Source organism: Arvicola amphibius, chromosome 12, assembly GCF_903992535.2.
Source record: "Arvicola amphibius chromosome 12, mArvAmp1.2, whole genome shotgun sequence".
Lineage (NCBI taxonomy): Eukaryota > Metazoa > Chordata > Mammalia > Rodentia > Cricetidae > Arvicola > Arvicola amphibius.
The window spans coordinates 26,936,055-26,960,885 of NC_052058.2; the positions used below are offsets into that span (position 1 = coordinate 26,936,055).

General features: G+C 46.6%; 1 protein-coding gene across 1 annotated transcript in view; it reads left to right on the forward strand.

Annotated features, from left to right (window-relative positions):
- Nucleotides 1-24,831, forward strand: part of Cacna2d3 (calcium voltage-gated channel auxiliary subunit alpha2delta 3) — an 842,461-nt gene that overhangs the window by 629,108 nt on the left and 188,522 nt on the right. Inside the window, 1 exon segment of the mRNA XM_038350066.1 lies at nt 4,488-4,562. Within this exon segment, the coding sequence (XP_038205994.1) occupies nt 4,488-4,562 (75 nt within the window).

Below are 24,831 nucleotides of genomic sequence, written 5' to 3' on the forward strand. Positions count from 1 at the left end.
ACCCAAAATACTCTACATGCATTGTTACATTTTCAAACTCAACAGAACCCAGTGAGACAAGAGAGTAGAGGAAGGTCAGTAGTGGGGAGTGAACCAGCATCTCTGGAGGATGTGTTCCGTGCTCTCCCTGAGCCTGGTGGGAGAACTGGAGACAGAGGTCTGGTACAAGGTGACCTAAGACATCTGTCCGGTCTCCATTCTCACAAAGAGCTTTGGGGAAAGTATGCTTGTCAGCCAGGTGGAGTTAGGGGCAGCAAGAAAGGAGAAACTTTAGGGAGCAGGATCCAGGGCCCAGTGACCCACCTGGGTAACACTGTGTGAGGAGGATCCGGGGCCCAGTGGCCCTCCTGAGTAACACTGTGTGAGGGTGTGTCAGCTCTTAGCTCTGGAACTGTTCCCAGGGATCCTAAATCCAGTGTCCATCCTAGGTAACGCTGTGTGAGGAGGATCCGGAACCCAGTGGCCCTCCTGAGTAACACTGTGTAAGGATGTATCAGCTTTTAGCTCTGGGGATTTTCCCAAGGATTGCTCTTTCTCCCTAAGCTTCATACATTTTCCCCCAAGCCTTCAGACTTCCTATAATTTTTATTAAGAATCCCAGACACCCCAGCAATAATTTCCAGACACCATGGCCTCTGTTACCATAACGAGCCATTTATAATTGGGTTCACTTCATTAGCCTGAAGGCTCTCAGCTTGGAAGGGACTCACTCCTCTCCCAGGGACAGGGGTCTGCACAGCTCCTGGCCTCCAGAAAAGCAGGGGAGTGAGCTGTGGAGCCAGGGCCTGTTTGGCAGCTCCTTGTGCTGGAAGGTTCTGGGTCCAATCTGTTCCCTGTTTCTCCACGGAATTGAGCATGCAAATGGACAGGGATACTGGCTGTGTTTCAGATGAAATGAGAGTTAGGGATTTCGTCAGCATATTGATTTTCGGCCAAAAATAAACATTGTCCGTTGTCATTTTATGAAGTTTTGATTCTCAGAGAGATCCATCTACAAGCTGCATTTGGAGACTCCACAACCTCTGTCCTTGTAGCTGTATCAGATGGTCCCTGAGAGTCACCAACCAGCACACAGGAAATTCAAATGTAGATTTCTTGGGGTGTTCTCCTGGGAAGGAGTTTTAACCCAGTAGTTTCCGACTGTCAGGAAAAGTTAGGCACAGGGTTGAGAAGGGCTGGCTGTGTATGCTGAAGCCCATTAGCTTCTTTTTGGCTCATTTTTTACTGTTTACTTTGGTTCTGTTTTTCAAGATCATCAAGATAGTGTTTGAATAAAGTGGTAAGTGCTTAAAGTGCAGACAGATTTAAGTGAGGGCCTGACGCACGCCTGACATGGTGCTGAGGGCTGCAGAAGCCCAGGATTTGTGCGGGAGCCCTTTCCAACAAAGAGGTTCCGTTCCCAGAAGAGGTTCAGGCCTGGGTGCTTTCTAAAGCAAGACAGAGGAAGGAAAGAGACCTAGGGAGGGTTGGAGAAGCCAGAAGGTACAGGTGGCCTTTTTATTTGTTTGAAGGTTTGAATGAAAATATTTTTGTGGTTTATAAAAATGGAATGGAAAGGAGGAAAGCAAGAACAGAGTCAGAAAATGCACAGAAGATGGTTGGGAGGCCAGAGCGTAACAGGTAAAGAGTTTGCCTGAAGGGGCTGTGTGAGGCTGGCAGCTGTGGAAAGGTCTGAGCAGGGAAGAGTACTGCCAGGGATTGCTGTGCTAGGTCTATCAAGGGGCAGCAGGTGAAGGGGGCAGTGCGGATACTTAGGTCGGGCCAGCCCCAGGGAGACCTGACAGACTCAGGAAGGCCCTCTTGCAAACAAAAGGGATTGTCCGAGTCCTCCACGGGACATGACCAGAATTGCCTTTCACGCTGCTCTGTCTTTGAGGCCTAGAGGTCGGCTGGGAGCATTTTTGGAAACTGAAGGAATATAACAATGACAGTATGAAGAGGCAGGCTTGCATCTGAGGAATGCCATGAAGAAAACATATCATGATTAATTGGTTAGGAGGATTGTGGGTAAAGGGACCACGCTAAGGAGATGCTTCGGTATCTGTGGGAGAGGGGGTTCTGGGAGGTCCTAGTGCCACCTACCCAGAGAAGCAAGAAGAGAAAGAACTTAAAGAGCCACCATTGGATATGTGGACTGTCCCCAGTGTAAGAGCTCAGGGAAGCAGAGCCCTTCGGGTGACAAAAGACAGGGTTGCTGAAGTTCATAAATGTAAAGTAGAGTGAGGTGGGCAGGACCCCCTGGTGAGGGTCTGAAGGAGAATCCGGGCCTGAGAAATAACAAAGCAGTAAGGAAAAGAAGGGTGGGCCTGGCAACTGAGGAGACCCAAAAGTGAGACTCACATAGACCCAGGCCGTCGGGAGGCTGCTAGGCAGCGTGGAGAAGAGTGGTGTCATCTAATGGTTGGCGAGAGGGGAGTGTTAGTGTCTAGAGGGCTGAGGCAGAAGTCGACAATAGGCAGCAGAGACAGCAGGTGGTCACTGAGAGGTCGCTGGTCTGGAAAGGCCAGGTCCCTTGCTGTTCCAGGGAGGAAACACGAAGGAGGCTTAGCTTGTGCCGATTTCTCTTCTTCCTTTTCTTCCTCCTCCTTCTCTTCCACCTCCTCTTCCTCCTCCTTTTCTCCTCATATTCCTTCTTTCCCCATGTTCCCTCCTGCATCCCATCCACCCCTCTGGCCATTTTAACCATATGCTCTGACTTTTGCCCTCATGGCTCTTGTATCTGGTGGAGAGAGGCAGACTTTTAATAATCGATGCCGTGGCTATCAGTCATACCCTCCCAGATGATGACTCTCACTTATAAAGATCTATGCCAGGGTAGAGCAGAGCAGGGAGACTGACCTTCTCCCAAGACCCACAGCAGAGGGAGAGGCAAAGTCAGCTGGGTTGGAAGACACTGGCTGCATTAGCTGACTATAAAATACCATTTGTTTGGTCTGATGCTGAGTTTGAATTTCCAGGCAAACCCCATTCTTGCCTTTAATGGAAGAAGTCAATCTCCCAGAGTCCTTCCTGACCCTTCTAGCCCATATTAAACCAGGACTTAATAATGATAATTAATGCAGTGTTGACTGTCTGACATTCTTTCAGGAGGCAAGATGAAAGAGACGATAGACATCTCAAAGGATAGGAAATCTTGGGTTTATCTTTCCCGGCATAATGAAATATACTTTTATCATTAGAGTCAAGTAGAATGTTATTAAGGCTTTCTGTGCAAGGTAAGACTGGGAGAAACGTCTGTTGCCCTTGACGACCACAGGCGTATTTGCTTTATGTAATGCAACGGAAACTTTTAATTGCTGGTGGTAATTCTCTGAAGCTCATTTCACATCACCTTGACGTTAAGCTAACAAGCAGGCAGGGTCACTCCTGGTTTGTATACCCCGTTGTCTGGATCGTTTAATAGTATCATATTCAAGACTGTGAGTGGCAGGGAATTTGAAGGAGGAATAAGTAAGGGTTCAGAACTGTGAAGTGATCCCTCAGACAGAAAATAAATTTTTTTTCTTCTGTCTCTCTCTTTTCACTGTTCTGGCAAAGTGGATTACAATATCTTCCTTTAAAGAAAGAGAGAGAGAGAGAGAGAGAGAGAGAGAGAGAGAGAGAGAGAGAGAGAGAGAGGAAGGGAGGAAGGGAGAGAGATCAGTATGCGTTTTACGCCAGAGGCCATTTTAATACATGAATGATTTGTAGGTAAATTTATTGTAGCCAATGGGTGCAGTCAAGTGTGTAATAGAAATATTGTCAAAAAGCTGGGATTATTATTTAAATAAGTGCAGTGTTAAATTTGATTACATACTTTTTAAAGCTAATAAAACATTTCATTGCTCTCAAACTATTTCCCATAGTCCCATGTAGTCAGAAAACACAACGTAACTGAGGTTCTACATAGCGGATGGTCCAGGCTTTGTGTGGATGGAAAGATGTGTGGGAAAGCTTGGCAGCCACCATCAAAATGATAGGCTACAGAGGGACTGGCTGCCCCACATAGGACTGCTAGGGACACTGGGGAAGGGACAGAGCAGGAGACCGGGGTTAGAAATGGCTCCTGTGGGTGTGGCACAATAGGAAACCAGGGAGTGAGGTGGGATGAGGGTCATTTTCCTTATCTAGATAAGGGAGAAAATGCCCCAGCCGCAAACGTTCTGTTTGCTTGGACAGGCTCCCCTGTCTAGAAATATCCATGACTTTGTTACTTTTTCTGAAAAGTAATTGTTCTGTTTTAAATAAATAAAAATAATGCCATAGGATGCCAGTATGGGGCTATGACATTTCAGATTGTGCTGTTTGCTGAGCTTCCGTGTGACAGGTCCGCCTTTCAACCAAATGTCAAGGATCAGCGCCTTGCATTCATTTTAATGAAATATTGGGCTGATAAGGGTTATGAATGCCAAGTTTAAGCTGTGAATTACTCAGGTCTGGCTGCTTTGTGCTTTGTGACTCCGCCAGGGAGTGAGCTAATGAATGTTTCTTTTGGTTGCCTCTTACAGCTAGGAATTCACGGTTATGCCTTCGCCATCACGAATAACGGATACATCTTGACGCACCCAGAGCTCAGGCCGCTGGTAAGAGGGACATCCTTTCCTTCATTTCTTCAGCTCTGTAGTGACGACACCTTGCCGCAGTTTTCATTAGAAAACCACTCAGTTCACAGTGTTAAGGAGGCTGTTTGCATAGCCGCAAGCCAGTGTCTTAGCACACAATGTATCAGTGATAAAGAAGAAATCACAGTTTCTATATGTAAATTCATATATATATTCATTCATTTAAATAGAAATCTATCAGTATTTTGGAAGTTTTTTCTTTAACCACACAGTTTGAAATCCATTATAATGAAAATTCATATTCTAGATCCACTTACTGGAAATCTGTTTTGATAGAACAAATCAGATACAAGATCTCTGAAAATTCACTTCATTATTGGATTTACCTCCCAACTACGTTGCCAAAATGCAGTATGCATAGAAGCTATTCAACACCTTTCTGCATAAATGGAAACAACTAAGATTTTTCTCCATTTTTTAGCATCTGAGTCATACCTAATAGCATTGTTTTGACTTTCTTCAAGAGTGGCCCGAGGCCAACCCGAGATAGATCATGGTCTGTGTTGTGAAAACAGGTCCTCATAAGGAAGTTGCATAGTGTACCCTCCAGAAAAGAATGAGGACCGTCTCCCAGAGGACAACCAGGCTCTGCAGGAGAAGCCTTGACTGAGCTCTGCAAGTTAAGGCCAGTGCAGGCAACTTAGTGAGACCCTGTCTCAGAATAGAAAGATAGTGTGTGCAAAGGGATGATTGCCTTGAGTAGACAAGATCCACCATGAGGCAAAAAGGAAGAAAAAAAGTAGAGAGAAGAAGAAAGAGGCTCCAATCCATTGATGGGATCTCTGTGGATTCTAGAGAGGTGTTGAGAGGAAAGATGGCATTGCTTGTCATTCTGGGCTACTTCGAATGTGCTGCAAGAATGATAGCCACTTAGATTTATGAGCCGTTAGTTCATTTTAAAGATATAGGTATTAAGAGGAATACAGTCTTCTGGGTTGAGAATGCGTAAGCCATTCTTTTGGCAGCACACTTGAACGTGCACGGAAAGGCACAGTGCCGCCCACAGCAGCAGTCTCTGTCCCTTTCCTCAGAGTTAGAACACAGCATCAGAGACCTCTGCAAATGCTGGTCAGCCCAGTGCCGTAGGAGCCACTCTCTTCTCATTTGCGTCATTGTTTAGAAACTGGCCAGGTGAGAGGCCGTCGTCATCCAGCTTCACGCTAATCACCGTGGGATTAATGGAGTCATGACCACATCATGAATCCCATATGCTTCTTTCTAGATGGGACTGAGTGTGATGTTTCATTGCAACTCTCTCTCTCTCTCTCTCTCTCTCTCTCTCTCTCTCCATATATATACATACACACATATATGTATATATGATATCATATTATTAGTATTCCTAAATATATGAATGAGTGTGTGCATGTGTTTGTGTGTGTACATGTGTGCGTGTGTGTGTGTGTGCGTGTGTGTGTGTGAAGGACAGAATTAGCTGGTTAGCTGATTGCAATTATAACTCTGAATTTGGGGGATGTCTGATTAAAAAAGCCACAGGTATCTTAAGAATATCTAAGTCTAAAGTATATCTGAGTCTAAAACGCTCACTGTATTGCCCACCCCAAGCTGTCAAGGGGGGGTTGATTGGGCAGATTGGGCACATGTGGGTTTGGTGTGGTGGAGCATGGGCTTCTGGTACTTATATGTACCAAATAAGTACCAGAACAGATCAGAGGCAATGGCGTGATCAAACCCGACTCTTTTGCCAGGGAATGAATTAGCTTCCAATTGTCTGGCTTTTGAAGGAGGAAAGACGTGAAGTCAGGTGTCAGAAGTTGCCATGGTGGTCTCCTTCTCTCTCTAGCATTAGAGATGGCTGTCCTGTACAAATGTATCCAGGGTCTCTCTAACCATTTGTGTCTCCTGGCAACACAGCGAATAGCCTCTTGTTGGATCCGTGTCTACTGGGAGGGCAGCTGAAAGTCTGGAGGAGCAGGCTTACGCCTCACAGCACTGACTCTGGTCATGTGACTCTGCAAGCACACAAGTCATTGCTATGCATCTCATTATTCAAATGCTGGGATGAGTGGATTTCCTGGAAGCAACAGCCAGGGTCAGCTTTCCATACAGGAGGTAATCTCAGGGAACGCTCTACAGCTCACTTGTCCAAACACAAACCAGATGCATCTGTTGCATCTGACTCATGATAAAGACATTGGCCAGACCATCTGTCCCACTCAACTCTTCCTGACTCTGAGGCCATCAGATGTTTAGGAGAGGTTAGGAGAAGGGATGTCGCCGCTGGAAATGGCATGAATTAGCTTATCTAAATATGGCCACTGAGTAGAGGCTGACCCTGCTAAGGGGAGGGCACGCCATCTTACCCAGGCTATCCTTAAACTCTAGTCCTACCTCATCCCAGCTCTATGACCCATGAAGTCAACAGCACCTTTCTGAGAATTGCCCTCCCCTGATGATGATGCTTTAATACTATGCATACCACAGCTTTGTCATCGGTGTGAACAGAGAATGTTAAGTGAGAAATCCCACAGCGCAGGAGGGTCCAGGACGTCATAGGGCAATGGGAGGTATCTAAGCACCCCCTCTGTCCTGACTGTGATGATCTGGGCTTGGCCATGTGAAAGACCACGAGGCCTGGATAGTGCCAGTGAGTCCCGCATCTGAAGAGCACATTGGACTATTCAGGAGGTGATCCTGACAAGCATCTGCAATGTCCCACGTGTATTCATGCTCACACATGACTTTTGTTTATTTGCTTGTTTTTGAGGGGCTTGTTGTTGTTGTTGTTGTCGAACAATAGCTTTGGCCTACTCTAATCCAGAGTACAGACAAAAAAACTGTGTTAAGTATCTCTGTGTGGGCCTTCTATAGGGGAAGGGTCTCCTTTAACATTGAGACAAAGACTAGAAACTGCACAGTAAGGTGTCTGTGGCTACCCTAGCTTCAGGTGTCCTGGTTCCTTTTTTTGCGTTCTTTGAGTTTTCTATCCCTCTCCCTGACAGCCTTCCCAGCATGTAGTCAGTCCTCAGAGAATCAGTGAAGGGCTCCTTCCAGTGACTGTTTTCAGTGTCCCATTGAGGCCTCTAAGTGGACCCTATGCTGTACGAGTAGTCAGGTGTCTGTCATGCGTAGATCTGCCTGGACTGGACTTTGAAGTACAGCTGGCCGCAGACAGCTCCTAGCAGCTTCTTTGACTGACTCAAGGCCCAGTCGCCTCCTCTCAAGCCCAGACTTAGAATGAAGCCATTATAAATGAACCTTCCCCTGTGTTCTGGCCAAGGCTGCAGATTAGCATGGTGAATGTGAGCATGGGCTGTGGCCAGCGTGGGGAGGGCGGAGAGCGTGCTATTCACACAACTCGGGTTCCCTTCTTTCTGCGTCTGAGGTTGCTCCTGCCCTCGCAGCCAGATGAAAGAAGTGGCTTTCGCTAAAGCACTGTACCGATATTTTTCTAATTTGTCCAATAAAATCTTTTCCCCAAACTTCATGTTTGGCTTGGTTTTACCCAGTATTTTCTTTCATCTTGTGTGATTTGGGTGTGAATCCTGAAAAGTCTCCAAAAGCAGCTCACTCTAGGGGCCTCACTCAAGCTCCCTCAGGAGTCAGGCTTCCCTGGTGATAACCAGACAGCTCCCTGTCCTGTCAAGTGCACCCCACCACCTTCTTGCCACTGAGTTGTCATTTCCTAATAGCTTCCCTGATGTCAAAATAACGGGTTCTTGCTGGGTTTCTGATGGGACTTGTCCTGTACTGCCGTGAGGGCTGAAGCAGCTAGCTACCTTCCAGGAGACTAGAAGGCCTTTCATGACAGAGACAGCGCCTATTCCTGGGGGGTGGGGGTGGAAACTGTACAACAATTGGGGATTAAGTTCATCCTGAGAACTGTCTCCCATGGAGCAGGAGGCCAGTGCATCTGCTGTAGCTGTCACCATCCTTACATCCTTACCTTTCTTACTTTTTAGTTTTCCTTCTCTCTAAAGATGTATCTTAGAATGTCAAGCCCTGAACATGTAGCTTTTTCTTTTGCCTGCCAAGGAATGGAGGGACAAACAGCCTATAACAGGCTGTCTTTAACATGACCATGAGTTTTGTTAGGATTTTGGTGATCAGTTTTGCCTCTGTATTGTAGAAGATAAGGGTATTTACTGACCACCCACTCAGGAAGCCTGGACTATGGACCTGGTCAAATCCTCATGGGAATACAAAGTAGGTTCCTCCTAGTGGCCATAGCAACGGCAGATTCCACAGGGAGCCTTGGGGTGACAAAATCTGGGTTCCACAAAGCTCATGCTGAAATCAATCAAAAGCTGTCTGTTCTGTGTCTGCAGGCCCAGGACGTGGGGAAGATGCTGAGAGGAATATATATATATCAATCTTTTGCCTCCCACCATTGTTTTAAACTATGTCCTCATATGTCCTAGACTGTCTTTGAACATCTGACCTCCCTCTTCTGCCCCCTTGTGCTGGGATCATAGGTCTGTGTTAACTGTGTTAACATGCCTGTTTCACGTGATGCTGAGATGAAACCCAAGCTTTGTACATGCTATTCAAGTTCTCGACCAACCGAACTACACTCCCCGCTTCAGGTTCTATCCTAAATGCAAATTTATAAATAATCAGTCATATGGATCACTGTTGAAGACATGGGAAGCAGACTTCTGAGGCCGGAAAATTTATGATCTTGCTGGTGTCGTTGGAGGTCTGCTAGATTCTAGGCCTGTGCAAGGCTACCGAGATGCACTCGGCTTCAAGGAAGTGAAGAGCTGATGGGAAGGGGTTCGATGTAAATACAGAGACCCAAGGACCCTGAGGCAGAGCAGCTTTGATCCATTTGCTTTTGTGGCTGCTACTCTTAGTATGCATGTCTGATGTGTGCTGACTCCTCCCTTTGGGAAGGACACCATTCCGGGAGCTTTTCACATGCCGTTGATTTCATTTGACAGCTACAGTGGTGAGTCTAGAGTGCCTTAAAAGAATCCAGAGATGCTAGAAGGTTTAAAGGGATAAGGATGGGCAAGGCGTAATTTTATAATCTATCCTGGGCAACTTTGAGCAATGGATTTATAATCTGGAGGACTCTATGAATAAAGGAGCCATCAGTGGAAAGCCAAAGCACTGAGGGATGATGTGGCCTCCCCCAAACCACATAGCCAGAAAGTGCCAGGAGCCTTGGCCTGGATCCCCTAGATGGGCTGAGTTCACGGTGCTATGTTGGCTCTTCAGGGATTGGGTCGGAGAGTGGCTGGAGAGTGGGTGTGGCTGAGAAGCCTGGTCTCTGCAGTTCTACAGTGACTTCCAGGGCAGTCGTGGTACAGTTACAGTTAGAATCTGTCCAGTAGGAACTCAACTTGTGCCACAGAATGGGCTGCCTATGTTGTTAAAAATTTCCCAGAAACTGCATCTAAAGAGTAATGGAGGCCACAGGTGAAATTAAGTTTAAGGATAGTATCATGTAGTCAAATCACTGGTGCTTCAACGTATAATCAACTTGGAAATAATTAATATAGTATCTCACATTGTTTCTGTAGCAGTCTGTAAAATCTGATACAGATTTAGCACTTAGAGCATGTCTCACTTAGGACCAATATTTCAAGTTCTCAAGGGCCCTATCTAGTGTGACAACCACAGGGATTCCACGGGCCTACGACGTAAGCATGCATCTGAGAAATTTCTGGAGAACATGGATGAGAATGGGGATGGAATGAGTGGTCAGTGATGGCTACCCTCCCCCTCCCAGACTGCAGCATGTCTGGCCTATGATGGGGAAGTGGGATGGCTAGAATTCACAAGAGCCTGGCTGGAAGCCAGAGCAGATGGACTCTCTTCTTTGGCTGGGAAGCTCTGACTGTGTGAGCCATGTGGGTTTGCTCCTAAACCATGTGGACTTCCTACACCAAATTGTGCTGCCGTGGGTGGAAGGCATTATCCACACTGGGAGAAGCTGGGGTGTCACGTTATCCCAGTCAGGCTATTTGGAGGCAGAAATGTCTGTGCTTTTCCAGAAAATTCAGACTATCTTTCAGACGATTTTCTACCAATAGCTGTGCCAGCGTCCTTAACCCCTTCTAACCCCCTACCCTATGGCAATGCCCGTGCAGCTGGTCCAGCCATTGGCGCTCTACAGCCTCAGTCCAAGATGGCACCCTTGTTTTGCCCCTTGACTGGCCTACACTATCTTGTCATTCTGTTTCTTTGTCTTAGGGGTGCATGGGTTTTATGGGTTCACTTTTATAAGCCTTGCTTGCTGTTGTGCATTGGGTAGAGATGGGCCCCTGCAGAAAGTTATTCAGTACATGCAGTGAGAGCTGGATGTGCCAATAAATGTGGTGTTTGTTCCTCTCTGTGGGACTGACAGGGTACTCTCACAGTCTGGGTAAATGTATGTTACACTAATTCGAGGGGGGATCTAACAGCAGGTGAAGCAGAAGTTAGGTAGAGGCGACACTAGAGCTTTTCCCCTCAGTCTAGCAACCTTGTGAAGTTCTATTAATGGGTTATGTAAATAAATGCTGTAGAACTAGAAAAAGTTTACACTTTGTGGTGTTGAAGCAGGATCCTTATATAATTGAGCCTGGCCTCAAACTTAAACCTTCCTTAGAAGCACCAGGTTCCTCCCTGTTCAACTGCTTCTGCCTGGAATCTGGTCTTGTGTGCATATGACCAGCTCTCTCTCCAGCTCTCAACTCAGTGATTACCCAGAGAAGCCCTGCTCTTTCTCATAGGTCTCCAGCAGGCACCTGCTTGTTTGTTTTGGTCACTTGTTGCTAGGACATGCCTATGTGTTTGACCTCTCTGTCGCCCTTTGCTGGGCTTTGCACAAAGTAGGTACAGCGGGATGAGTGATGCAGATGATGAGAATCTGGGTACCACGTTCCTACAATGAATGAGAAATGGGGGTGCCGCATGTGCTTTCATCAGACATTCATGCGTCATTGTGTAAGGGAATGTGTGGATCGTTGGGCCTTTCTACTCTGGTCGTCCCTCCGCCCTCTCACCTTCTGTTTGCTGACATCCCACAGATGCTGCTGACATCAAGCATGGTACTGGAGAAAGAGTCTTGGGCAGTTAGAGGGATGTTTCTGCTTAGGAAATGCTCATTCTATCATAAAAGTGCTCTCTAACAACAACAGCGTAAAAAGCCAAGAAGATCTCTAGGTGTACAGATAAAGCATCTTTTTTTCTCAGGGATGGGTGCCCTGAAGGGCAAGAAGGATTCCCAATGGAGAGATGGAGGACTGGGGAGACCTCATGGTCTCCCTGGGACTGCTGACCTCAGGCAGCTCAGGGACAACTTCTCTCTGGTCTTAGGAGGATACATCCTGCTGGCAAAGTCTATCAGAGAGTATATGGTAGACCATCATAAACCTTGAAGCAAATATGTGTGGATCTTTTATTTTTTTCTATTTTTTTTATTTTCAGCCACTCTCAGGCTGCTGATGAACTGAAGGAGACTGCCCAGTAGGTGGCGCGCAGGCATCACTGTGTGCTGAGACCCAAGCACACAGCCCCAGAATAGGGATAAGGAGAGACTGCTTAGGCTTGGTCTGAATCCACTCGTTTAAGAGAAAGAATTGAGGGATGCCTAGAAAGTGTAGCTCCTAAAAGGATTGTGTTCACCAATGTGGGGTGGGGAGACTGTACAACCCCTACAGAGAGAGCTGCCTCATTTTGAAATATATAATTTGGCTAGTAGAACACAAGAGTCTTGCATTTCTGCATGCTTGCTTCTTGTTGAAATGCCACAGGCACTGTGGGAACTGCCTGGGCTGGGCACTTGAGCAGGAATGTTGCAGCTTAGATTCTGATCTAAGGGATAAGGGGCTTAACTGTGAGAGCCTGCATTTTGCCAGGTGGAGCTGAGCTTAGCGCTTCAACTTCCAACACTCCAGCCCACAGCCTCTTGGTCTTGGGACCAAGTGTGCGCTTGAATACTCATGGAGCCAATGAGCTGTAGGAGTCAATTTCATGTTCTGAATATGTAATGTGCTTTAATATTACCCTTGGATGCTGGAAGTGGCAAGCAAATGGAACTGGCAATGACTATGCACTGCCACCCAGGATGTCAGAGGCCGGGCTCTCGATGGGCACCCTGCCCAGGTTGTCTCGTGAAGTTCCAGCAGCATGCTGCCTGCTAGCATGTGTCAGAGAGATCACCTGAGTGGAAGGATCCACCACGTGTGGTTGTAGTTTTAAGAGAAATTAATTAAATATATGCAAAAGAAAAGAATCTGATACTTGAACCAAGGGATGTGTCTGTCGGAAAATACATTTCAGGCAGTTTTCACAAAAGTCAAGAATGACTACGGACATGATCTGACATAGCTTGCTCCTTTGGTTCTGAAGCTGTGTGTGCCTCCCTTTCCCTCTTCCAGTGTTTTCTTTGTCCCTGGATGATGATCTACTGGGAACAAAGAGGTTGATCTTCATTCTAGTACAGATGTGGTTGGGTTCATGCTGGCTGTGCCCAAGTTAAAACTATAGACTCTTTCTCTGTCGCCTTCTTGCTCCCATCTCCCATAACTGTTCCTCCCTCTGTTCGTTCCTGCAGAGTGGGAGAAAGGTCGCCCAACATTTCTAGCTTCAGGGCACCACTTTGCCATTGTAGTGTGAGCCATCCAACCCAGAACATTTTACAGGGGGGTGTTTTGTGATACTCCCACTGCCTGTCAGCTAGCTTACACTGTCGTTGCTCCCTGCTGGGGCCACAAGTGTCCCAGAAGAGTAACCAGCTAGGTTATTTCTCTTAAGGTATTACTCTTCCAGAAGAGAAAGGAAAAAAAGAAGAAGAAAGGAAAGAAGGGAGGGAGGAGAGACGGGCCATTCATCCATTTCTTTATTCATTTACTGTTGATTTGATTCGGGTTTTTTTTTTTTATATTTCATGACAGGAGAAGTAGAAAATTTATTTCCTCGTTTTCTTCCAATGAGTTCCCCTTTTGTGTAAACAATTAAGAATCCATACCTGCTGCTTGCCACCAAAGCAGCCTGACTTGTGTGTTCATGAATCCAAGTACTGGGAACCACGGTTAGCTATGGCTCTGATATCTACGCTCAGGGAGTTCAAAGTCTGAAGCCCCACCCACTTTAGCCCGACTGCAGTATGGCCCATCTTTGTAGGTCTCTTATTCTTTGTGGGACTATATAGTACGGGTTCCCCACTGCACAGCAGATGTCTGGACACTTAAAGCAACCAGAGGACACCAATCAGATTGTGTCCCATTCACCCTTGCACGTGATGAGGTACCTGCTGGAAGAGATGGAATGGAACACAGATGTGGAGGGAGGACCTGGGCATGAGAGACTGAGCTTGGGAAAGCTGAATACTACAGACCCCAGAGCTGGCAGTACCGACAGGTGCTGAAAATCCTTGGTGCTAGCTGTGGGTCACATAGCAGCTGCGGAAGCATGCAGGGAGCTGGTCCGCAGCCTCCAAACTCCCAGCCATGATACTGAATGGCAGCAGTTAGGGATAGCACAGGGTCATGGGATACCTGCAGGAGGTACTTATACTGGATACTCGCTTTGTTTCCTCCCCTTGCCAACCCCTCCCTTCTCTACTTCTCTCGTGAGAGACATCTGTTCATTAAAAACCTATCATCACACACCCTCCTCTAGAAGCCAGGATAGCAGATCCCCCCCCCCCGATATTTGGTGCTTGCACTCTTATGAAGGAGATTTGTTTTGTCTTTAAGCTCATAAATGAAAGGATAAATAAAATGCAGTACAGATTCGGAATGTGCTCTGCAAAAAACAAACAAACAGAAAACCAAACTGACAACAGCAACAACAAAATGGGTCTGAGAGAAGACATGGAAGGGAGGAGAAGCTGCCTGCCTGGGTCTTCAGAGACCATATGCTTCGGTCCCCACTCACTGTAAGCTGAGATCTGGAGGGTAAAAGTGAAATCTCCATATAGACCTTGAAGCTGGGGCCATGCCAAGGAAACAGCGTGTGCGAAGACCCTGCGGCCTGGACATATACAATGTGCCTGGAATCGAGCCATGGATTTAGGACAGACTGCGAAAGCAGTTTGATGAACACATTCTTAACGGTACTGCCAGCTCCTGATGATGCGGTCACCACCGATGTCTGCCCCACCCCCTGCCATTCTGTGCATGTTGAATGCATCACAGCCGCCTGTACCTGAGTGGGGATGTGCTCTCCTTCCGGAGCCTACTGTCCCCAGGCACACAGCAGGCCAGTGCACTGAGTAGCACCCCATTGGAGCACAGCAGGACAGCAGACACTCTCTCCCAGGTGTGTGCTCTATGCTGGGTCCCATAGCTCCCCAGGGAAAGGAATCTCTACTTTCCCCCCATTGGTGCTGGTGCCTGCCAGTATTCTGCTGACTCTGAAGGTATCTCTTCAACTCTGGGAGGAAACCCTTGCACTGAGCTTGTCTTGAAGTCTGCTTCTAGCAGAAGTGTGCCGACCACTTTTTCCAAGCATTCTGCTCTGGACTAGCGAACCGCGCACACCGAGTGTGTCCACACCTTATCTCTGTGACACACAGTGGGGCGACACTTGTTTCCTTCTAGTCTGGGCCCCTGCACCCATGTTTTCATCATACATTTTTTGCTCCTTTGCCCTGGGCATCCAAGTTTGCATTTAAGTCTATTAGGCAGCATTAAAAGTCATGAGGAGGCCCCAGAAAAAAATCTGGTTTAGAGATGGAAATTTCTGCTGCTTTATTTTTTAGGTGGAATAATTTGATGAGAAAAAGACTCTTCTTTTTCACTAGGCATACTTTGACCTCTGTTTTACTAGATTAATTTCATATCTAGAATGCCCCATCTTGGATGATAAATTAGCAATAAAAAGCTCATCAAAATGTAATTACAGGCAATGTGTTGAATAATGATCTCTTAAAAATTCCTATAGATTTGTCTGCACCTCCTTTCCCTAGTGAGGGAAATGAGCCTCAGCTGCTAGCTACTAACTAGCCTGGGCCAGGAATGCAAACCCTAGCCATGCTTCCGGGCTGAGACACGCGTGCTGGTTTCTATCACCGCCAATGTCATCTCCCTGATCAATCATGCTGCCCCATGGGCTGCACATCTTTATACAATTTAAAGGACCATATTCATAGGGAGACAGGGAAGTGGAAACTCAAGGCAGAATAAAGCCTTCCCCTCCTCCGCCTGTGGCAGTGTGCCGGGGAGATACTCATTGGTAGTAACTAGGAAGACAACAGCAAGCAGCCCAGCACAGAGAAACCCGACAGCAACATGACAGCTCTCAGAACTGCAGATTGCAAATTCTAAGGATGTTTGCTTCTCCAGAAAGAGGGAACAGCAGCCCCCTATCTCTGAGAGAAGAGGGAGGAGTCTAAATGAGGCTGGGGGTGTCCTGTCTGCCTTCTCCAAAGAGCTGAGTGGAGCAGGTCACCCGGTCCCACCCTACTGGTACTGAAGGGTTCGGTACAGCCTATAGCCGAGTTTGGGGCAAAATAATCAAATGATCTCACTGTGTGAATGTGCACACTTATTTGAATAACTGAAGAATTCAATCATGTGAATGCCAACAATTATTCCTCTGCGTTTACATTTTAGGAAGACCTTGCATCTGAATCCCCATGAGAGCATTAAATTGCTATCTAATTAGCAGTTCCAAATTATATATATTTAAAAGATAATGAAGGGTTTGAAGGCTGTTGGAATAACTGGTTATACATTTAAATGAATCGCTAGAAATTTGTTAGTAATGTGTGGAGTTTTCTTTTATTTCTTGATTCCCTCTTTGAAGTTCAGTAGACCCAACCTCGCAGGGTTAAGTCTGGTAGCAGAAAGATAAAGGCAGATGTTTCTAATTATTGCAACACAAAACTCCCAAATAATTATAAGCAGCTGTCATTTTTATATAATCCTGAATGATAAGGCCCAAAGAATGCAAATAAAAGTGTTGAGACCATGGCTTTGGGGACACAATAATTTAATCCCATCACACCACTGAAATCGTGACTGCACTTGGTTGAGGTGCCCGCTCTTAATATTTTTCTTAGCTTTTCCTGATCACGTGGAAAACAAATATATTTCCAAATATACAAGTCAGGTGCCATTTCTACATTCCTTGGGAATGTTTACTGGATGAAAGCAAACACCCAAACATTTAGATTACCGAGGCAAGAAAATTCACTGAGCTGAGCAGAGTTTGCGTTAGAGCGCTCAGCTTTGGCTGTTCCTTTCCACCTGAGATGGGTCTACACTGTCCTTGACCAGTCACTTCCTCCCTCCATTGGTTGGCAGAATAGGATGGTGCCTGGGAGCAGCTCTCTGTCTTCCAGCTGAAGTTTTCACTGGATTAAACTGCACCTGAGTAACATCTACCTAGAGGCAAAAGGCTGGGTGATCTGGTCTGTCAGCTCCCAGGATGGCTTACTGGGTTAAGATCTTAGTTTTGTTGTTTCTTATACCCATCTCTTTCTGGAAGGCTGAGAGGCTCCTAAGAGCAAATGCAAGGGACATTTAACATAGCCACACTGTCTTCCCCATTCTGATTGTTAGCTCCACATCACTGTGACAAAAGATTTCTGTGGAAAAGCCCTGAAGGGAGTATGTGTTTTTGGCTCATGGTTTCAGAGACTCTTGTCGCTGGCTTTGATCTGGGTAAGGCTAAGGATGGCGGTAGGATGTGGAGGAACAAAACTGTACCTCATGGTGGCCAGGAAACAGAAGGAAAATGAGGGAAGGGTTAGGAACAAAATGTGGTCACATGCCTCTAGTGACCTTCTTTAGTGTCTTCAGAACATCCCAAAATAGTACGTAAGCTGAGGAGCAAGCCTTGGACACAAGTCTGTGGAGGCGTTTCACATCCAGATTACAACATGGACCCAGAGGTGACAAAACCAGTCTAATTGGTCAGGCATACAGTTTGTAGCAGGCGTAGCTAAGCCATCAACTATAAGAACCATATATACACAGACTACATAGAGACATACATACATACAGAGATATACACACACAGAAGCACACAGATACCCACATATGCATATAGGCACATAGGCACACAAGCGCATACATTCTGAGATGCACCAAAAATCCTAAGACCCCCTCTGCTAGATTATTCTCAGACCATTTTATCTTGAGGCAGGACCTGGCTTGGTAGACAGCGCCAAGCAGAGAGGATTTCCCAAAGAAGGGCGCTTAACCCTCCACCCCCAGGAGCAAGAAGTACAAACAGATAAGAGAGGAGCCAAATTAGGCCAGGGGATTCATTTGAAATATTCATAAGTATAAAGTGGGGGCATTCTTAAGTGTTATTATCACTTCCCAGAAATGTGTAGGTTCAGAGTACTGTGTGTCCTGAGTATCAGAGACAGTGAAGCGATAGAATTCTCTTGGAACCTCCAGGTTCCCAGCTGCACTACACAAAGGGATTTGGGGAGGTGCAGAGAGGGGCTTTGGCATTAAATCACAGTTCTGTAGCAGGTTCAATATGAATATGGTTTAGATGTGATTATCCTAAATTCAGTTGTCTCCTCCATTGTGCCCTTATCCCCTTCCTGAACCATCATGCCTCATCTCAGCCAGCCAATGGGCAACAGCCTCGGTTTTGGAACAGAGCTGTTTCCTAGCAGAAGTCTCTCCATAGAGCAGAGCCATGAATGATACCTTTGAAGCGTCAGCTCTGCCTCTGCCAGCCGTGTGACCCTGGGTGTGTTACTTAACCCTCAGACCTCAGTTTTCTCTGCTGAAAGATGAGAACAGAAATGATGTCTCCTGCAAGGACTGTAATGAAGAATAAATGAGTACTTTCTCCCAGATGCCCACAGCAAGCCAGGTGTGTTGTCACCGTTTAGGCAGGTATTGGTGGAGTGAATCCTACACCAACGTGTTCCCTCTGCTGTTACCTGCTGTTTCCGGAAGAGCCTGCTCTTGACCAGGCAGTTCCCAGGCAGGGCACCCCCAACAGAACATGAATAATACCTGCCTTCTCTGTGATGCTTAGGAGCCAATGTAGGAAGCAAACATATAAGCTGGACTCCTGTGGCATATAGTGGGGCCACCACGAGAGGCTGAGAGAATAGGGAAGATTTTAAACTGGCCCTGTCTAGACCCAGTTCACACAGCAGTACATCTTGGCTGAGCCCATAGGGGCCAGAGAGACGGATCCCTTGACTCGGAGTCAAGGGTATGAGGAGCAGATGGAGTGACATGTTCCCAGACCAGAAGATAAAAGCGATGATGCCCTTTTCGGCGGCTAGCTCTGTCTAGTTGGAGAGTACAAAGAGAGGGGGGGAAATGGTAAAAAATGCAAGCAGAACAGAGGTCAAGTGATAGGATTTGCACAATGCTGTAATATTAAGCGTCATCCTACAGAGCATGAGGGGTCAATGCCAGGCACTGGCATGCTCTGATTTTGGCTGTAGAAGAGCCCTTCAGTCTGAACCCAGGGAATGGGTTAGAGGTAAAGAATTCAGGCAAAGAGACTGCTTTGGGGTCACTTATCCTCATCCTCGGGGGACATTTCCTTGGCGGTTGACAGTCAGTGGATGTCCTGCCTGATGTGACTCACTTTCAAAGCACTCAGAAGCCAGTGACAATCCATGCTTGCTTCATGGCCCACTGGCCCATTCTCTCCTTCTCCCTCCCCAACTCTGCCTGCATTTCCATGGTCACAAGCAGTAAGAGACTGTGAGAATTCAGCCAACCTTGCAGGGGACCTTGGCTTTCTGTGCGTCATAAATCACATCAGAAATCTCCTGGGTTTATTTGGACCACCGTGTATCCAAAAACATTTATAAAAAGATACATCACTCTAATTGGCACTGGCACACACACCACACACACACGTGCACGCGCGCGCGCACACACACACACACACACACACACACACACACAACAAAAGATAAATATTTTGCTTGGTCACCAGGCGAGTGGGGCTGGAAGAGGTACTGATGAATGGAAACCTGTGCAGGGTGGAGGTCAGAAGGTGACTAGGGCAGAGAACATATGTTAGACAAGGTGCCACATGCTCATTCATGCTGTGTGTTCTCGGGGAGGTCTGAAACAAGGGCCACCCAGGCGAGGAAGGAAAGAGACACTAGCTGGAAGGATCTAGAAAAACCTTATGGAAAGGGTGCCCACAGGTGTGGGACCTTCTGTGCACACCCTTCCTTTGCAGGTATTGGTAGGGATTTTAGCAGGAAATGAAAACCCAAAAGGAAGCTGCCATCCTGTATTCCCAAACACCTGAGATAAAAGTCTCTCTCACGCACAGAGACAGGCATGTCGGGTGAAGCTGGGTATTTTGACAAGCCTGCTACCACACTACATCAGCGAGGTGATGGTGCTTGGCTTCGAAGGATTCCCTCTATTGCGTCATCCTAGAACCATCTTGTTAGTGTTTCTGTATTTATCCAGCTCCGCTGGGCATTGAGAGTGCTCCAGGTTCTGGTTCTGGACCCCACAAGTAGCAATGGTGAGAGGAGAGTACTCATCCTAGTAGCAAACTGGGAGAAGCATCAGGGATGTGGGTATCCAGGACTGATCACAGGGAGAAATTCGCCACAGTCTGAACCTTCTCTCCCCAGCAAATGGCAGCCCCCTAAAGGAAGGCCAGTTTAGCTGTGGAGCACATTGCTGCTAGCTTGGGATCTTACTTGTGTGAATAAGGAAATTTGGTTTTTTTGGGTTTTTTTTTTTTTTTTTTTTTTTTGCCATTGCAACTCTAGAATCCATTTTCTGTGCCTGATTAGACTCCCTTTAAAATAGCGTGACAGCTGAATGCACCCTGGGGTCTTCTGATATCATTAATGCAGTCATGGAATATATCAAATAAAATTTCGTAAATTAGAAAAAAAAGTTACTTGCCAGATATCACAGATAAGCTTCCAAATTGCAGGGGTTCTCTTGGCCTAGATAGGATCTCCTAATGGTACGGTGGGTGGTATGTGAAACTTTCCTGAAAAAGGATTAGGAAGAAGCCACACCCACATGCAGGAGCCCAGTGCAACACTCCTGAACTCTGAATTCCTTTCAAGGACCTTTAGACAGGCTTTTTGTCTCAAAGGATTCTGACTTCTTGGAGAAAATATCCCCAGGTGCTCGCTGCACCCCGAATTTGCAAGCTATTCTGTCATTTCTCTTAGCAGCTGCCTGTCCTCATTGACACCTCTACGTTCTTCCCCAGGCCTGGCATTGGTCCTCTCCTCCAAACCTTGACTCCCCGTCCCTTGTCCCTTTTGCTGGCACACAATTTCCTTCCTGTCAAGCTACGGAGCACATTTTAATGTATCTGACTAGCTTGTGGTAACCAGACAGACTGGCTTCTTGAGAATTAAGTTTAATCCAGCCATGGTACAGTCAGCCACGTTTGACCTACAGAAGCGTGGTAGGGCCAGGCCACCCTCCCCACACACAGTGTGTGACTCATGACTTCTAGGAGGACACTGATTAAGATAAAGGTCATTTGGGTTTTCAAAGAAGCCTCTTAATTGTTGCTTTTTTTTTTTTTTAACATCCAAGCCATTTTAGCCTTACAACCATCAAAAGGAGGATTTTGTAATCAAACTACAGGATAGCACACGGAACTTTTCATCTTCTAAACACTTAAAAACATTAATTAGCAAGGGCAGCGTGCCTCTGAGGAAGAGGAAAAGGCTCTGTCTGGACATGCCCCACAGCCCCTCTCCATGCCCTGCTGCTACGGGACACACCCTCATTGCCCTGGGTCTCGGCTTCTCATCTTCCCGGGGCCTGTAAGATTCCATCTCCAATACAGCCCCAGGGGAATTTATGGTGGGGTATGTCTGATGCGTGTGTCATGCGGGCATGTGTCTTGTTGAGGGGAATATAGGTTACTAGAGAGTGACATACCATGGGGGCAGCATGATTTTGGTGGAAATTCCAGCTCATATGCTGTCTTCTTGTAGTCTTGTAGCTATTGCCTGACTGAGGTCCTGAGAGGAACCATGGTGACATTAAATAGAAACTATAAACTAAGTCCAGCTCTGATTCCTTGAAGTCCCCATTGTGTAGACTTTTTACTCTAAAACTGTCGTTGGACACTAGGGCCAGTTTCAAAGGACAGTCACTTCAGCATAGAGAAGAATGAGCTTCTGGTATTTACCTTCCAGGTGGCTTTAGCACCATGGTGGAGCACTTATCCTCTGTCTCGGTAGAGATGGTCACCTGCACAGAGGGCCAAGTTAGTGAGGTGAGAGCCATTCCAGTGGGGAACTCAGACATTGGGTATTGTTGATCTGCTTCTCAGTTCCACTAGCAATGTCACCAAGGGATCTGGCTCTGATTTTCCTTCATTGACAAGATTCAGACAGTAGTTAGCACAGTGCCTAGCCTGGGACATGTTCTGTGGAGAATAGCGGGGGCGGGGGGGGGGAGACAGCAAAGAGTGGGGGTGGGCAGTTGAGTGGAGAGAGAAGACTGGCTGTGTGTTTTAAGAGTTTCTGGTTGGGGAAGTAATGAACGTTGCCTTCGAGTACTCTTTGGAGAAGGTGGCAGGGTGGCCTCCAAGTAGGAGTGGAGACAATAGTAGTTCTGATTTCTGCACTATTTTCATTCAGAATTTTCTACAAACAGTTATTACACAAAGAATTAGGGGAAATGGTTAGAGAAACAGAAAGTAGTCAAGCAATTTTGATGGTGACATTTGTTTGTGGCCCTGTTGCTAATCCCTGGGACAGCGGGGGCAGACTCCTGTCATGGAATCCACCTCTTCTAGGTTGTCCCTACGGAAACCTTGATTTGCCACTGGCAGGATGGAATCAATGATAGCAGTGTAGGGGAAGGGGCATTGCTCTGCCACAGGCCCTTATTTCTTCCCCTTGGCCTCGAGAAAAGACTGCCAGTTTAGACTGACATTCCCCTTTAAGTGGCTTATGTATTAAGAATAAGTTTGTCCTGTGAGCACACTCACTGGGGATGAGCACCGTGAGACACACATGCCACACTCTGGACACCAGCCAAGGCATCATTGGTCATTAACACTGACCAAAGGAGCAAATTTTTAGGCTGCATCTGTTAAAACCTGCCATGTTCTGGGCTCAGTGCTCAGCCATGTTTGTTTCCAGTGCTTCTCAAGGCATCTCTGGGAATCGAGGGCTGGGACTTCTAGCTAGTGAGGAGAGCAATGACAGCTAGCCCTGGATCATGAGCATGTAAGCTTGACAGGGATCTGGGACTGTCTCCCAGGCCCTTGCTTTTAGCTACCCTCCAACAGCCTACCTTGAGAGAGTTTGAGTCATTAATAATAGTGAGCTGTCACCAGGAACATGAAGGTAGGCTGATCCTCCTTGGGCAGGTTTTCCAGGTCTTACTGAGATTCACTGTGCCTGGCACAGAGGCAGGAAGTGCTTGACATCCATTAGAATGTGAGGATATGTAGGTAAACAGGAAATGAGTAGACAATTGAATGTTCACAGGAGAGAAGGATGCCCATGTCCCTTCTGAAATAGTCTCTTCGGGCTTAGAGAGGAGAGGAGAGGATGGAGGCCTTTACCAGAGCAAGGTCATGCCTGTCTGGACATAGAATCATCTTTCAGGATGACTGGATCTATGTTGACCACATCGCCATCCAGATGGCACTGTCCTAAGCAAGGTGTCTTCCCCCATCTCTGCCCTTCCTTCCTTTCAGCAGTCTGTAGAGCATGTGCTGTTGATCAATTAGTCCATGCTATATTTGTTTCCTGGAGGCCACAGGGATATGTATGGATGATGCCCTTGGGCCTTTCCCAAAGGAGCCCCGGAGAAGCAAAGCCGTTATCATTTTCTTTAAATCAGAATGGCCATAGCGTGGCTCACCTCGGTGTGTTTCCAGAGCCAGTATGCGGGTAACACAGGAGGAGTTTGTATCCAGATCCTTAAATACTATGCTTCAAGCCACTCCTTGGGTAGTTCTAGTTCTCTCCCAAGATCGGTGTCTTCTGGTCCCATCATCCCAGCCCTGGCTTGTTTGTCTGCTTACCACATCTGGCCTTTATTTGAAACTTCACCTCAAAGTGGAGTTTCCTAGCACACAATAGCTTCCCTTATTAAATTCTCCTGGACATACTTTTTTTTTTTTTTCCGTAAAACAGGCACCAAAAGCTGCAGGCCTACCTGCGCCTCTGAAAGTCTGTTTATAACCCTTTGGAAACCGTTTGCAATTCGTTAATCACATTTTCAAAGGAAGTTACAGATTATAGATATAATAACAATTGCCATACACAATGCCTGGCATCGTAACAGGCTCCTTATGAACAGGGAGAGGGAGTCGGGGAGCTGGGCCTGGAATTTGTCCCACACAAGGCTCCATGGGGGAGGGGAGCCAGTTGCAGTGTGGGAGAGTTCGTTCGGAGCTTAACCCATTTGTCTGTTGCTTGGAAGAAGCATGGAGGGAAAGTATAAGGAGCTGAGCTCTGTTCAGACACAGTAGTGCATCTGGGTAGGTGGCAAGATACTTTCTAAATCAAGTGTTCCTAAAGAATTATTAAAGTAACAAAGTCTGTAAATATTTCACATAAAATATAGTTTTAAAAATACTGCATTGGGCTAAAGAGATGGCTCGATGGTTAAAAGTGCTTATTGCTGTTGTAACCACCCAGGTATGGTTGACAGTGGCCACATTAGGCAGCCGCGCCCGCTTTTAGATCTAGCTTCAGGAAATCCCACACTCTCCTCTAACCTCTGTGAGCTCTTATACATATGCACTACACATAAACTCAGACAGGCATGCACATACATATAAAAATAATAAGTAAATAATCTTTAATGGTAGTTCATCCTATAGAAAAAGGAGGCATTAAACATGCACAGTCCCGCCACCTGATGGGCGAAACCCCAGGCAGGATTACTTTTAGGAGAGTTTGGTGCTGGCTGATGTGGTGGTATGCCACCTTTAATGCAAGTTCTTGTGACGTGGGCAGGTAGATCTGTGTGAGCCTGAAGATAATCATTGGGCAAAGATTTCAGGTCTAGGTACAGGCATGATTTCAGGACTATCATCTTCAGATTTCCCTGCTTTCTCTGTACTGACTTCATTCCCAGGATAACTCAGAGTAGTGGTCAAGGTGGCCATGAGGTGCTCCAAGCGCACATCTCACAACCTTAGCAATGCTGGTGCACAGGCAACCCCTTCTCTGGACCAGTCCAAGAGAATATCCCAGATGGAATCTTTTGAGTCTCTTTGGGTTGTTGTGGGTTATGTCCCCATCTCTGAAATAATTCCTGTGTCCTGGGATGATGTGAGCCCTTCCCATATTGTTAGGCCTTTTCCTTGTCTCTGATCCAGCAATGGTACCATCACTAGATCCACGTTTCTAGGAGTTTCC